Raw genomic sequence first — 13,952 nt, 5'->3', positions numbered from 1 at the left:
TCAAAGACAATATTTGTCGCTTTCTTCCAAATATACTGAATCAATGCTCTTTTTGTCAATGTGAGGGAGAAAGTATCGAACATGTCTTTGTAGAATGTCCTTATAGCAGTAGATTCTGGTTTAAATTACAGCAATATCTGTCAGGAAAATTGGGAAATCAGATTTTACTAACAAAACTCCAAATATTACTTATATTTGATAACTCAAGGTTCACTTCAAATGAAATTTTTGTTATAAACCTATTCATAATCCCAGCAAAATATTATATACATAAAATGAAATGGAATGAAAAAGTGCCTTCTTGGACAAATTTTGCAGAAACAGACCTAATAATAAAAAAATATTAAAGACTACAAGACTTTTGAAAAAATACAATATACTATAATTAAGATGTTGCAGACCCCTGTAATTAATGTTATCTGTTTTTGTATTGTACTGTTTGTGTGTGTAATCTACTTGACACACTTGTTACTTGTTACTGTACTGAATTCATAGACTGATACACTGTTAATGACTGAATTGTATTAATAAAAAAAAAAAAAAAAAGTCTCCCTGTGACGTCATGGACTCGCATCAGCATCACCTGTGCTGCTCGGAATTTATTTCTTCTTTTTTTTAAAATTCAGCTTTTTCCTCCTGTTTTAACCTAAAATTCAAGACTGTTAATGTACCTTTAAAAAAAAGGGGGGGGGGGGGGGGGGGGGGGGGACTGTAGCTCACCTGTTTGTGTGTTTGTGTCCAGTCAAAAAAGCAACTTTATATCTGTGTAAAGAGATTTTTATTGCACATTTGACTAAACAAAACAAAAAGAAAAAGCTGTTTCATCAAAATGCTTTCCAGATCAACTACTGATGTAAAGACCTCACAATATTGTATATGATGTGAATTTACCTCATAGTTTACACATGAAGGACTAAAACATAGAAAAATGATAAAATACAGCTTTACCTGATTCTACTAAATATTATCACTGAGGCCCTACAGTATTATTAATTATGGAAATTAACCTGGCTCATTTGCATTTAATCTGATGACTTTACATGAAAGCCCAACAAATGTAAAGATTTTTTGAATTCCCAATGAGAAATCTTTGTGTGCATTATTTGTTGTTACATATACATTTTTTGCCTGTTTTCTTAACATAATCACAACATGGAAACTTTGTGAAACATATCATTTAATTGAATAATTGCGGCCAAATGAATGGAGTTTATCGGTTAGTTAGGGATTACATTTACATAGTATCATTTCTTAAGTTTAGGCTGTAGTCAATAAAAATAACATGAAGAAACTATCTCAGTTGTAACTATCCTAGGGTGTGGTGTCTCTAAAATAATAAAAGAAACAAAATCAAGTCATTATGTGGGGATTTTAGGTTGTCTTGGTCCTTTAAAGTAATTTCAACCAGATAAAACAACTGGACTGGTTACAATGTAGGACACAGAGCAGGTAAAACAATATAGACAAGCACTCTTTCACGCAACACCTCCATCACATAATGATCAAATTATCACTAAAATGTCACTTAAAGTTGGAAATAACAGGTTTGCCTCACAGAGAAGACCTAAACTTGCTCAAAATCAGAAAAACATTGCTTAATGTTGGACTTTTTCTAGTTTAATCGCATCTCCACATTATACCGAATAGACAAAACAACTCACTTACTTCAATAAATTCGTTTAGCTGTGTCTTCAAATGTCTGCACACCTGCACAGTCACGTTTCCAATCACGGTTGCAGATTGTGCCTCACATACCCAAAGCAATTAACATACGATTTGGAACAGCTGTGCAATTCGAGTTTTTTTTTGTTTGACTAGCGCAACTCAGTATCACATCTCTGCCACACATTTTACTTTTGGGTGATAACTCCACTTCATGTTCATTGTTGAGGTTGTTCGTGCTGCTTGTGGAATGTTTTCCTGGAGGGCTCAGAGAAGTCTGTGAACATTTAAGAGGATCAAATCACGTTATCGAACACATCCACAGAGTGCTGTTTGAAACAAGTTAACAAAAGGTGGAGCTGTGGACGGCTAACTGTCCTCACTGACATCCAGCATTCAGCAGCTCGGTCTCGTCTTCTTCCCAAAAAACCTGCATTTTAAGGCAACCTTTAATTTTCACAGGTCAAAGGACTGTCTGTATGCTGGTCATACTTTTGATCATCGCCCTTTAAAGCCACACGTTTGAATGCTGCAGTTATAAGTGTGAATTTACACACAGAAACCAAGTCCTCCCTGACGTTCACTCACCTTCAAACTGGTATTTCCGAATTGCCTTTCGCACATTTGACACTGATGATTCAACATCCATTTCACATTTGTTTAGGACAGCATATAAGCAAAATAAGAAGCTTGACCAAAAGACAAACATATAACATATTTTATTCACACTTTCTATTGTACAAGATGCAACCACCACTTGCTGTTCTCGGGGCTCGGCTGAAGGTCTGGATGGAGAAGTGAGGAGGTTTGTCCTGCTGCTTAGAGGTAGGGCTGATCTGTGGACAGCGATGGCTCTTTATACACAGCACCCGGCGCCACTGGAACCTTTGGGGTTTCAGCAACTTCACTAAAAGAGATCAGATCAGAAATATTCGGCTAAAAAGTACATGCAGACAATTTCACTGCGATGTTGTGGTGTCTCATGGTTTAATGAAATGCATAATACTTTTGACAGGTGTCATAAAACAGCAATGTAGAGAAAACACCAATATTCCATGGGGCTGAAATCCAACTGGTTTATGTGCTCAGATCAACCTGAAGTAAATCTATTGACTAACCTGCCAGCAGTCAGGGCCTTCTGTGAAGACATCACCACTGTGGCGGGTACCGACTCCCTGCGTCCGTCTCTAGTATAATAGTAGTTTGCAGCATACTTGTGGCTCGGGCCTACAGGCAGCTTTGGTGGTGGCTGTGTCCTATTGAAAAAAACCCATCACAAACAGAATTTCATTTCATGTCTCCCTGTCTGACTGTATCAACTTGTTCCAAGTCTTTATCAATACTATATGATTACAGTGAGCTTTTAATGGAGTACTGTTGCCTTCTATTTGATGACCGATTCATATTTTTGTAATTCAGCCCTACTTTCTCCATCAAGATCACACAGTGTCTTTTATTGATTTAAATATTAGAATTTGTTCTTGTTCTTCAAATGTCATCAAATGGAAATATTTTAAACATCTTTTAAATGAATCACTAACATTTATCCTGATAAATTTGTACTTCACTGCACTGGGATCTGCATAAGAGTTCAAAGCCTGAACGCACAAGAGATATTTGTAATGGCAGACAAACTAGTGGGATGCTGCTCATGACTCAATCCCAGTGTCCATATTCACAGACTTCAGGACTTTAAAGCTCATTCCCACCGAATGTGTGAATGTTTAGGGCAGCCTCACCATCAAAGCATCAAACATAAGGACTGATGCCGACTTTTCTAAGCCTTTCTGTGAGTATTTTCAATCAAACATAGGATTTCCATTCGTTCACAAGTTTCCTGCCTGTTGGTATTTTACTAAAATGTGCAAAAACTGCTTTGTCACGCACAGGAGTGATCAGCTGAGCAGCAAATCAAACAGCAAATGTCAAATGAGTTCAAATTCACTTTTTTCAATCAATCAATCTTTATTTGTATAGCACTTTTCATCCGATGAAATCGCACCACAAAGTGCTTCACAACATTACAATGTTGAATAAAAACAAGAAAATCTTTCCCTCCCACCCTGGGTATGTACATATATATCTACACACGCACACACACTCTCACCACGACTGTATGGAGACAAGGCATGGCACCGAGGGTCATGGAAAACGTCACCACTGGGGTCGTCCACACTGGGAGGAGCCGCAGGCCATGACTGCCGGGGGTGCTGGCACATTGACCCCCCAGACCCCGACAGCCAGGGGGACCCCCACACCGAAGTGGGAAACCCCCCATCCAACTGGGGTGAAGGGACCCACGGACAGCACCCCCAGCAGCAGACCAGATGCTGCAGCCAGTTAGGAGGACCCCCCTGGCAATATGTTGTGCACAAGCATTGTGTGCTGTCCATTTCTTTGAACTCTCATAAACTCAAACAGCCAGGCACTACAGCTATGACTATATTTAATCTGTATTGGTTCAGTCTTTGTTCAGATTGGGACTGAGGCTGAAAACAGACTCACTGGGTCCTACTGGAGCTTGAGAACTGTGGATGATCTGGCAGCAGGTTTGCTTTAGATGCACATTTAATGTCAAATCTAACTAGTCTAGTACTGTTTAGCAAATACAGCTAAAATCTTTTACTCTGAAGTAATTCAGGTGTTAAACCAGCTGACAGTATTTTTTCATCAGGACTCTGACACTGCAGCCTTCTGTTGACAAATTGCTATCTTTCAGGTCTATTCAAGTTATACTTTTGTTCGAGATGTTGCGGATTGAATCAGCAGATGTGCCATAGTGTGACTTAATATCATGCCACTTACATATAGTAATTGACAGAGTGGTAAGTGTTTCTAGAGACAGTAAATCTGTCAGTGTGTAGCTACCCACTACCTTCACAGGCTAACAGTTTAGTTTATCAAGTCTTACCTCTTAGCAACCTCCTCATAACGTAGCTGCAGTTTGGCTTGCAGGTCATGCTGAAAAACGAGAAAAATACACCGCTGAAGTAAATATTCAATCATTGCAAACAGACTACTCTTCTCAATGTTTCAGACGTTAGCTCGTATCACTGCTGCTAGCTTGTCTAGGTAGCTAGCTCTGGAAGCTAGTTAGCTTAGCTCGTACTACACATTTTTGCCTGTTAAACATGTCTTGTCGGAAAAATTTCTTTATATCCAGAGCACATCTTGGATTCATTTTAAAGTCTGACTGTAGTTTCTTACCCCTGATAGAAAGTTCCGCAGCCTCTGGATGAGTCTAGTAGCAGTAGCCATGTTAGCTGTTGTGAAGGACACAGCGCCTCTTCTGTGGTGTTAGCGGGCTCCTCACGGCAGCACTGACACCTACAGGCAGGAAGCACGAACTGCAGTCTTACACAGACAGAAGCATGGATGTTTTACTATTGGTAATTGAGACATTTAAGTTTCAGTCACTACAAAATGCACAAAAATATCTTACAGATAAAAAAAAATCACAGTTGATTTTTTAATTACATTTTCAAGTAATCTTGTTGCAGCTCAGCAACACTCGAGATAAGAAACAGCTCAATAAATAGATTTCTATTTAATTACACAGCTGTTGAAGTTTTGGTAATATTAACCTGAGATTCATGCCAAAAAAGCAAAATGAAACCAAAGTGATTTTTAAAACATCTTGACTTATGAAAACAGTGTCTGACTTTTCCAACACTTTTCTCTTCTGAGATAAATAAGTCAGTGTCTTTGAACATTAAGTAAATTATGTCTGTGTGGTGAGCGATAAAAAAACTGATAAAAGAAAAAGTAACTTTTACTATTATCTACCTAGTAGTCCAAAGCTTGCTTTTCTCTACAGAACATGCAGTCTTAATTACTATATTTTTTAGAAACCCTGCCACATTACTGTAGAGAAGACTGTACACAATGTAAAAATCTTAACATACAAAATTCTTAATCAGAATAACACAAAACTAACCTTAAAATCTGCTGATTATGTACTTACTTTCCAATGACAGAGCTTTGTAAAAAATTCGATGTGGCTTAACAAAACTCAGTGCAAGAAGATTCAAAGAGAAATACAAAGTTTATTCGTTGCACAAGAAAACACAGTAGAGGGCGACGACGCCGGTATACCATGCAGTCAAGTATTACAGCTGTGTGCTTGTCTCATGCAGCATGCACCGAACAGAAGAGTCCACAGGAGAACACATGCACATGTACAACAGTTTGACCTGCCAAAACGTTGAACCTTGTATAGCTGACCTTGCATTTGCTGACCTCCAGTTGTTGAAGCTCAACTGGGTGGAGTGACAAAGTATGTTTACATTCACATAAGAAACCAGGTTAGTAAAAAGAAACCGGAGATGAGATTCCTTCTACGTCATCATTTATCATTTTGGAACCTAAATTTGCAGACTTTTAAGTGCAGTAATCATTTTCAGTAAATCTCTGTAGCCTTTTGCACAGTGCCGTCTGTCTCACACTTGCAAATGTGTCTAATGGTTAAGTGTGAAAGTGGCTATTATAGCTAATCTGACTTTAACACGCTGATTTTTTAAAAGAGTGACCTTTGAATAATGATTTTGTATTGCCCATCCTGCTTCAGCATGACTTTTTTCTGACTCATGCAAATATGCACATGTACAGTCGTGGTCAAAAGTTTACATACACCTTTAAAGAACATAATGTCATGGCTCTCTTGAGTTTCCAGTTATTTCTACAACTCTGATTTTTCTCTCATAGAGTGATTGGAACAGATGCTTCTTTGTCACAAAAAACATTCATGAAGTTTGGTTCTTTTATGACTTTATTATGGGTGAACAGAAAAAATGACCAAATCTGCTGGGTCAAAAATATACATACAGCAACATGAATTAGCAATTTTGGTGACTTAGAAAGTTGTGTCAATGAAATGAGCTTCATAGCATTGCCTCTTAACTTCTTGTGAGTGATTATGAGTGAGTACAGCTGGTTACTTCTCTGAGGCCATTTAAATAGGGCTCAGTGGATACAAATGCCCACAGATGCTACAACGGGAAAGTCAAATGAGCTCAGCACAGATCTAAAAAAGCGAATCATTGACTTGAACAAGTCAGGAAGGTCACTTGGAGCCATTTCAAAGCAGCTGCAAGTCCCAAGAGCAACAGTGCAAACAACTGTAAATATAAAGTGCATGGCACTGTTTTGTCACTGCCATGATCAGGAAGAAAATGCAAGCTATCACCTGCTGCTGAGAGAAAATTGGTCAGGAGGGTTAAGAGTCAACCGAGAACCACAAAAAAGCAGATCTGCCAAGAATTAGAAGCTGCTGGAACACAGGTGTCAGTGTCCACGGTCAAGCATGTTTTGTATTGCCATGGACTGAGAGGCTGCCGTGCAAGAAGGAAGTCCTTGCTCCAAAAGCGACACCTTAAGGCTCAACTGACATTTTCTGCTGATCACATGGACAAAAAGAAGACCTTCTGGAGGAAAGTCCTGTGGTCAGACGAAACAAAAATCGAGCTGTTTGGCCACAATGGCGAGCAATATGTTTGGAGGAGAAAAGGTGAGGCCTTTGACCCCAAGAACACCATGCCTACCGTCAAGCACGGTGGTGGTAGTATTATGCTGTGGAATTGTTTTGCTGCCCATGGAACTGGTGCTTTACAGAGAGTAAATGGGATAATGAAGGAGGATGATTACCTTCAAATTCTTCAAGATCAGCCCGAAGGTTGGGCCACAGTTGGGTGTTCCAGCAGGACAATGACCCCAAACGCACATCAAAAGTGGTAATGGAATGGCTAAATCAGGCTAGAATTAAGGTTTTAGAATGGCCTTACCAAAGTCCTGACTTAAACCCCATTGAAAACATGTGGACAATGCTGAAGAAACAAGTCCATGTCAGAAAGCCAACAAATTTAACTGAACTGCACCGATTCTGTCAAGAGGAGCGGTCAAAGACTCAACCAGAAGCTTGTGGATGCCTACCAAAAGCGTCTAATTAAAGTGAAAATGGCCAAGAGACGTGTAACCAAATATTAGCATTGCTGTATGTATATTTTTCGACCCAGCAGATTTGGCCACTTTTTCTGTTCACCCATAATGAAGTCATAAAAGAACCAAACTTCATGAATGTTCTTTGTGACAAAGAAGCATCTGTTCCAATCACTCTATCAGAGAGAAATCAGAGTTGTAGAAATAACTGGAAACTCAAGAGAGCCATGACATTATGTTCTTTACAAGTGTATGTAAACTTTTGACCTCGACTGTAAAAATCACACTGAGTGTACACACTGTCCAGAAATCAAGTCATGTGAAGCATTAATCCCTTATTTCATTTAATTAAACTGAGCTTCTTCTTTATATGACATCTAAGGTAACACGCTACAAAACCAGACGATAATCTTGCTACTTATGTGCATGTAAATATACAAAATGCTTCCTGGTTTGGTGCTAAATTACTCTTCATGAACACTTTCTTAAAAACAGAACAAAAACAGATATGCAACTTCTGTAAGTTCCTTTCATGGTATCAAAGAGAATGGTTTCATCACACACAGCCACAGGATATAAAATGCTTGTACAGTACGTAGCATGTTTGTTCGTTGTAAACAATTCTGTCAGACTGCGAAAATAACTGAGCCATTCTGTGATCTGTTCATCTGGTTCATGAACACAAAGACAGAATCCTGAAATGTTGTCATCACAAGATTTTTTTGTAAAGGAGGAAGAAGGGTTAACATAACACAGCAACAATTTTGATGCTTTATAAACAGAAGACTCTGAAGAAGTCAGTACAAAAGCCAGCAACAGCCACTGACAAATAAGAAAATAACCCTCAATGCTCCATCTCTGTAGTGGAAAAACAATGTGAAGCCAACCAGCTCATTCCCTCAAGTAAGAATTCCCAAAAATCCCGGTGCCACAAATTGTCATCGTCATTGTGCATATTATGTACTTGAACACATTTGGAACTATACACAGCCTTGTTACCAAAATATACATCAATATTTGTACAATACAAAGACAAAAAAACATTTGTTCAAAGAAGCCCTGGGTTTGGATTCACTGTAAATGTGTCCCTCTGCTGCTTTCAGTTTAGCTTTCACATTCGGTTACAAAAATTTATGTCAAAATACATTAGTGCACTTGCCCCTCTGATGTAAACATCACCACACAGTAAACCAAGTAGGAACAGGTCATTCAGGCATGGCGTCACTCAACATGATCGTCAAAAAAAGATGAACACAAACGAGGATGTGACACTTTCAAATGTCAAAATGTGTAGTTGTGGTAAGTGAGGAAGGCCGAACAACGAATGCAAGAAAATCCTGATTCCCTCTTGTCTCTGGAGAAAACGCAGACCTCAGTTTGGCAGTTTGATGTTTTTTTCTGCTTTGAGTAGAGCAAGTCTACGGCAAGACACAAAGTCTTGCTGCATCAGTGTTCAAATCAGATCTAAAAAAGCAGCAGACACAAACACGAGTGTGCAACATGTAGAGCTTCATCATCATTTTTATGAGGTGATGTCAAGATTACGATGCCAAGTGGAAAAGAGATGCATAAAAAAATGTCTGTGTTGAAATTACAAACATTTCTCCTGACATTTCTGTCTTCAAAGATATGGCTTAGAGGACACCGATGATGTCATGGCACCCTTTGATGGTGTCTTCTTAACAGATTGTACTTTAAAGTCGCAGCTGCGTAGTGTCTCGGTGTGATTTGCAACGTCACCCTGCGCAGACTGGTTCCACATGAAAGAAATACAATCCTGTGACCATCAGTTCACACCGCAAGGAACATGACCAATAAGTCAGTGACATCTGATTTCCCTGCTGCTATGACTGTTCTGTGAAAAACAGACTTTGTTTTCCTGCAGTCTGGTAAGTGCCCGGTGGCTTCGATGTTTAAATCTTTGAGGAGATGTAGTGCTATTAAACAAACAATGTATGTGGACTGTATATTGTCGATCACGGCTGACAACTGATCTGAAAATGACAAATCAGTCATGTTGCTCACAGTGTGAACCACAGCTAATTCTTCAGTCTATGAACAGCAGTACTACAGAAGCTGCACTATTATAAAGGAAAAACAAAATATGACTTCTGACTTTTCGTACGTTTTGGTCCTACAACAGTTATGCCCAGCATTACCTCTACTATTCTGTATCACGACAATATATTTAAAAAATAGACATTTTTGGAAAAAAAAAGAGAAAACCTCCAAAAGACATACAAGCACAATTACAAAAATGTTGAGCCTTGGCTAGTCAAACAATGAGAACTTCCCTCTTTCCCTGTTACGAACGCGTCATACTTTACAAATGTAATAAATAAGACCAGAGAGTCTGCAATGCCTGAAGGCAAATATTTACAATATAAAATTCAAGTAAAATCCTCTCCCTGTCCTTGAGCCAGACTAGTCTGTAAATGTGTTTACGGCTTGCAGTTCATCCGGGCCACACTAGAAACAACTCGGCTGCAATTCCTGTTGTCCTTGAAAGACTTAAAAGAAACAATATGAGCAGCTGAAATGAGAGCTGTCACTTTCTCAGATGGCCTTTTAGCGGGGGGTCCTCTCTGCACTCAGTCTTCTCTGGTGCTGGTGCAGCATGAGGTCCGGTCGATGTGTTTTCTGCTGCCTGACTGCAGCTGCTGTTAGCGAGAGGACGTTGCGTTTGTTGTAGCTGAGATGAAGCGCCGTCCGTCTCCAGCTCAGGCTTTTCATTGGATTCCTCTCCGTCTGAACACGGCTCCCACTCGTCCTGCTCTTCGCTTTCTGTTGAGCCCTGCACAGCGATTTGGGGCACCAGTGTGAACCTCCTCACCACAGGCACCTCCAGCTCCACCTCCACGCTGGTCTGGGATCGAGCGTCCATCCAGGCCGTCCTGTGCTGGTGCTGCTGAGGCTGTGTTTGGGCTCCTGGCGCTGCGGTGGTCCCGGCCACCGTGCTGCTGGTCTTCTCCTCTGGCTCATCAAAGCTCACCTCCTGCACGGCCTCCTGCTTCTTAAAGGAGTCTCGCCGCTCTGATAGGTTGAGCTTCCGCATCACAACCAGCTGCTCCGATCGTTCAATCCCAGAGTCTCGCATCCTTTGGCTGCTTATGTAACCTCCCAGTCTGCTGTGGTCGGCCCCGAGGTAAAAGCCTCCACAGGCCCCCTCAACCTCTGAATCGCCCAGCAGGTCACCCTCACCATAAAACGGCACTTCCAGCGTGTGCCTGCGGGGGGTGTATGACTTCTTGTCAGCATGATACACTCCGGACAGTTTCTCAGCTGACTGCACCCTCTTGAGCAAAGGAGATCGAGGCGGCTCTGCGCTGCGGGGCCGAACAATGTGTCTAACGATGGTGGGGGGCGATAGTGTTTTGCCGTGGTAGGTGTGCAGGGTTTTGGCAAAGCCTGGCAGTGGGGAGGGCGAGCGCTGTGGGGAAAGCTGCTGGCTGGAGGACGAGGAAGAGTTACAGGCCAGAGGCGAGGGGGGGATGTTACTGGTGGATTTCCGACGGCCCACCTTGGTGTAGCGTTGCGTGCTCAGTTTGGAGCCCAGACCGTGCAGAGAGCTGGGTCTGATGTGGGCAGCAGGGGAACTGGGAGAGCTGGAGCAAGGAGACGTGCTCTGAGGAGAATTATTGTCTGGAAAGTAGAGGTAAAATAAATCACTTTTAGATTCTGCACATCAATGTTGGTACAATACTTAGCTATTATTTGCACAATAATATAATATGTAACGAATCTAACGTTCATTGAGCAGCTGCAAAACCTCTACATCAGAAGTAGTTAATTTCCACATCCACAACCTGGAGGAGTCTCTCACCAAAGCCTTGATGGTCGGGTGCGGGGCTCCGGCAGGGGGTGGAGGGTCCGGGGGAGAGGCTGTGTGTCGGGGAGCCTGGAAGACTCTCACTGGAAGAGACAGAGTGATGAAGACCTGAGGAGAAGCTGCGGCTGCTGTGCATCACTGTGCTCTGCTTGGACAGTTTCTTCAAGATGCTTCGTCGCCTGCAAGAGGGACAAACGCAAGACATGCGATCAATTTGTAGTTGCAGCATTGACACCATTTAAAACACTCAGATATTAGTAGTCTGTTATCATTACAACATTCAGGGGAACTCTTCGCACATCTATTTCATAAGGCAGGTGTGTAGGAGAAGGAAGAGCACATTCAACAGGTGCAAAAACCGACTCCCGCACGCTGTCCACCTTGCAATCATAAATTCATTGATACGTTTCGGTACTAGACCTTCATCAGGCAAATTTGATGAATTGAAGATTGCTAGTTAGCATCACAACATTAACCTGCATCATAACTTTAACATGGATTTACTGGTTTTATTTTAGTCAAGCTTTAACTCCTCATACATGCCAGTTAATAAACTTGCTTCATGTGGGTGCCATGTTTTTGTAGTTCATACTTAACCCTGCTAACAGTTTCTAACACTAGAGGGAGACAGAGGACTAACAACATCCACCCATTACCAGCTTCACAAAGTAAACAAATGATGAGCAACACTGCAGAGCTCCATCTGTTGTGAGGAAAGAACAGGCAAACCTCGGATCTTCACCTGTCATAATTATCTCTCCTCTTGCTCTTCTTGCTGCGACGAGCCATCTTGCCTTTGTGTTTGGTCTTTCGAGCTGGACCGACTTTGATCGACGTGTTCTCCAGCGCTATGGTCTGCAGAGCCACCTTGGTGCCGCTCTGCGCATTTCATGAGAATTAAAGTGTCAAGTCAAGTGAATTTCAAACTAACTGACGAGTTTCACATCGGTGTGAGTGAGCTGTTGTACCTTGAGCAGCAGTTCTATCATCTCTGGGTGGACCAGGCCTTGAACAGACTCTCCGTTCACGTGGGTGATGAGGTCTCCAGTGCAGAGACCTGCCTGGTGAGCCGGGCTGCCCTCCTCCACACTCTGTTGAAACAGTGAGGAGAGCAGTTTCATTTGAGCATTACATAACCACCTTTTTATATCACTCTCTTCTAGTTTGGGATCATCAAAATAAAGCACACAACTTGGACACACAGCATTTGAAACACACAAAGACCAGTTTCATTTGGGACGCAGACACAGATTTTAGAGCTGATGGTAAAAACCCACCGACACCATATGGTGCACGGTGTAGACGTCGCTGTCGCCCATGTAAACCCGGATGGCCTGCAGGGTGAAGCCGTACTTCTTCCCTGAGGTGTGGATGACGATCGGTGGCCTCAGGCTGGTTGGGCTGAGCAACAGATCCCGGTTGGGGGAAGAGTCACGAGATGAAGGGTTGGAAGACAGTGAGCGGGGTGAGATAGGACCAGGCTGGAGGCTGCTGGGCGAGTCATCTGAAACAAACATAGGACCGTTTTTGTTCACATATAAATCTGACATATTTATGGGCAGTCATAGATAAATAGATTCACAATTTAAGCTTTTGCGATATAGGTCTATTTTATTTTCATTTTTGAAATCAGCGTCAGCGGCTCATTATTAAACAATTTCTTTCTTGTGCTGGACTTTGGGGTGGTGACAAAAACCTTCTGTACCTGGAGTGATGATGAGGGACAGAGCTGAGACGGAGGCTGACTTGGGAACCTTTCCTCCACAGGGAAGCCTCTGTCTGTCGGGCGTCTCCAGCTGGTTCCCGAAGCGTCGAGGGCCAGCTGGGTCCTTGGGGGATGAGTGTTTGCCCCCGGTACTGTTGCTGCGAATCCTGATCCTCCGAAGGTTTGACACCACCACCTCAGCTGTCGAGAGCAGTTTAAAGGTTAATGTGTTAGTATGCTCAGTGGTAATTCCTTTCTATGTATGTACATCCTGTAAACAGAAATGTAAAAAGTCTGTGTATACCTTCATCATCGGTGGAGAGGGCGAAGCGGGGCATCGTTTCCAGGCTATGAGTGCTGCTCATCACCAGAGGACTGGTGCTCCTCTCAGACTGGGAGGAGCTGGAGGAGGCCCGAGGGCGAAGGCTACAAACAGTCAAAGACTAGTTGAACGAGTCAGTCAGCTGGTAAGAACGTTCAACTGGCCAACACACCCTGCATCACTGCTTTTCTTGCTTTCACACAGACATAATGGAGCTTTGAGCTTGTGATCTCTTCTCTCCTAATCTGTTTTGGCAGTATTACCTATGCGACCTGGCAAAAATTAACTCCTGATGTACAGTATGATGTATTCTACCTGGCCATGCGTCCAGAATGCCTGTGCTCCATACTGCCATCTGCTGGGCTCGGGGAAGGACCAAGTCCTCCCATGTCTCCACGGTCCTCCTTGTCCTCGCTGTGGCTGCGGTCTGAGGAGAAGCTTAGGTTGGATGGCGTCGCCAGATGTTCTGTGCTGCTGTAAACCTGAAAGGACAAATGGGA

General features: G+C 42.2%; 2 protein-coding genes across 5 annotated transcripts in view; both read right to left on the bottom strand.

Moving 5' to 3' along the window:
- Window positions 1–2,366: 2,366 nt before the first annotated feature.
- On the bottom strand, window positions 2,367–5,009 carry ndufa7 (NADH:ubiquinone oxidoreductase subunit A7). Its single transcript, XM_022210599.2, has 4 exons — window positions 4,870–5,009; window positions 4,574–4,623; window positions 2,781–2,918; window positions 2,367–2,569 (listed from the first exon to the last, which is right to left on the bottom strand). The coding sequence occupies exons 1-4, from the start codon at window positions 4,918–4,920 to the stop codon at window positions 2,482–2,484; spliced, it is 327 nt and encodes a 108-aa protein (XP_022066291.1). The 5' UTR covers window positions 4,921–5,009; the 3' UTR covers window positions 2,367–2,481.
- Window positions 5,010–5,688: 679 nt separating this feature from the next.
- Window positions 5,689–13,952, bottom strand: part of mast3b (microtubule associated serine/threonine kinase 3b) — a 42,201-nt gene continuing 33,937 nt past the window's right edge. For all 4 annotated transcript variants that reach the window (XM_051947152.1, XM_051947153.1, XM_051947154.1 and 1 more), the window contains 8 exons: window positions 13,768–13,934; window positions 13,435–13,556; window positions 13,131–13,331; window positions 12,703–12,929; window positions 12,394–12,516; window positions 12,168–12,304; window positions 11,420–11,604; window positions 5,689–11,238 (listed from right to left, as the gene is read on the bottom strand). In XM_051947152.1, coding sequence (XP_051803112.1) covers window positions 10,145–11,238; window positions 11,420–11,604; window positions 12,168–12,304; window positions 12,394–12,516; window positions 12,703–12,929; window positions 13,131–13,331; window positions 13,435–13,556; window positions 13,768–13,934 — 2,256 coding nt within the window. In that variant the 3' untranslated portion in view covers window positions 5,689–10,144. The remainder of the gene's footprint in view (window positions 11,239–11,419; window positions 11,605–12,167; window positions 12,305–12,393; window positions 12,517–12,702; window positions 12,930–13,130; window positions 13,332–13,434; window positions 13,557–13,767; window positions 13,935–13,952) is intronic.

Source organism: Acanthochromis polyacanthus, chromosome 4 (assembly GCF_021347895.1).
Source record: "Acanthochromis polyacanthus isolate Apoly-LR-REF ecotype Palm Island chromosome 4, KAUST_Apoly_ChrSc, whole genome shotgun sequence".
Classification (NCBI taxonomy): Eukaryota; Metazoa; Chordata; class Actinopteri; family Pomacentridae; genus Acanthochromis; species Acanthochromis polyacanthus.
The sequence above is the reverse complement of the archived record's forward strand: the minus strand, read 5'-3'. Positions and strand labels throughout refer to the sequence as shown.

Excerpts from the sequence above, each read along its gene's own strand:
- ndufa7 (XM_022210599.2), bottom strand. The coding sequence starts at position 4,920 with ATGGCTACTGCTACTAGACTCATCCAGAGGCTGCGGAACTTTCTATCA. Across the intron at positions 4,624-4,869 it reads TGCGGAACTTTCTATCAGGG|CATGACCTGCAAGCCAAACT; the intron begins GTAAGAAACTAC and ends CTCGTTTTTCAG. Across the intron at positions 2,570-2,780 it reads AAGGCCCTGACTGCTGGCAG|TGAAGTTGCTGAAACCCCAA; the intron begins GTTAGTCAATAG and ends GATCTCTTTTAG.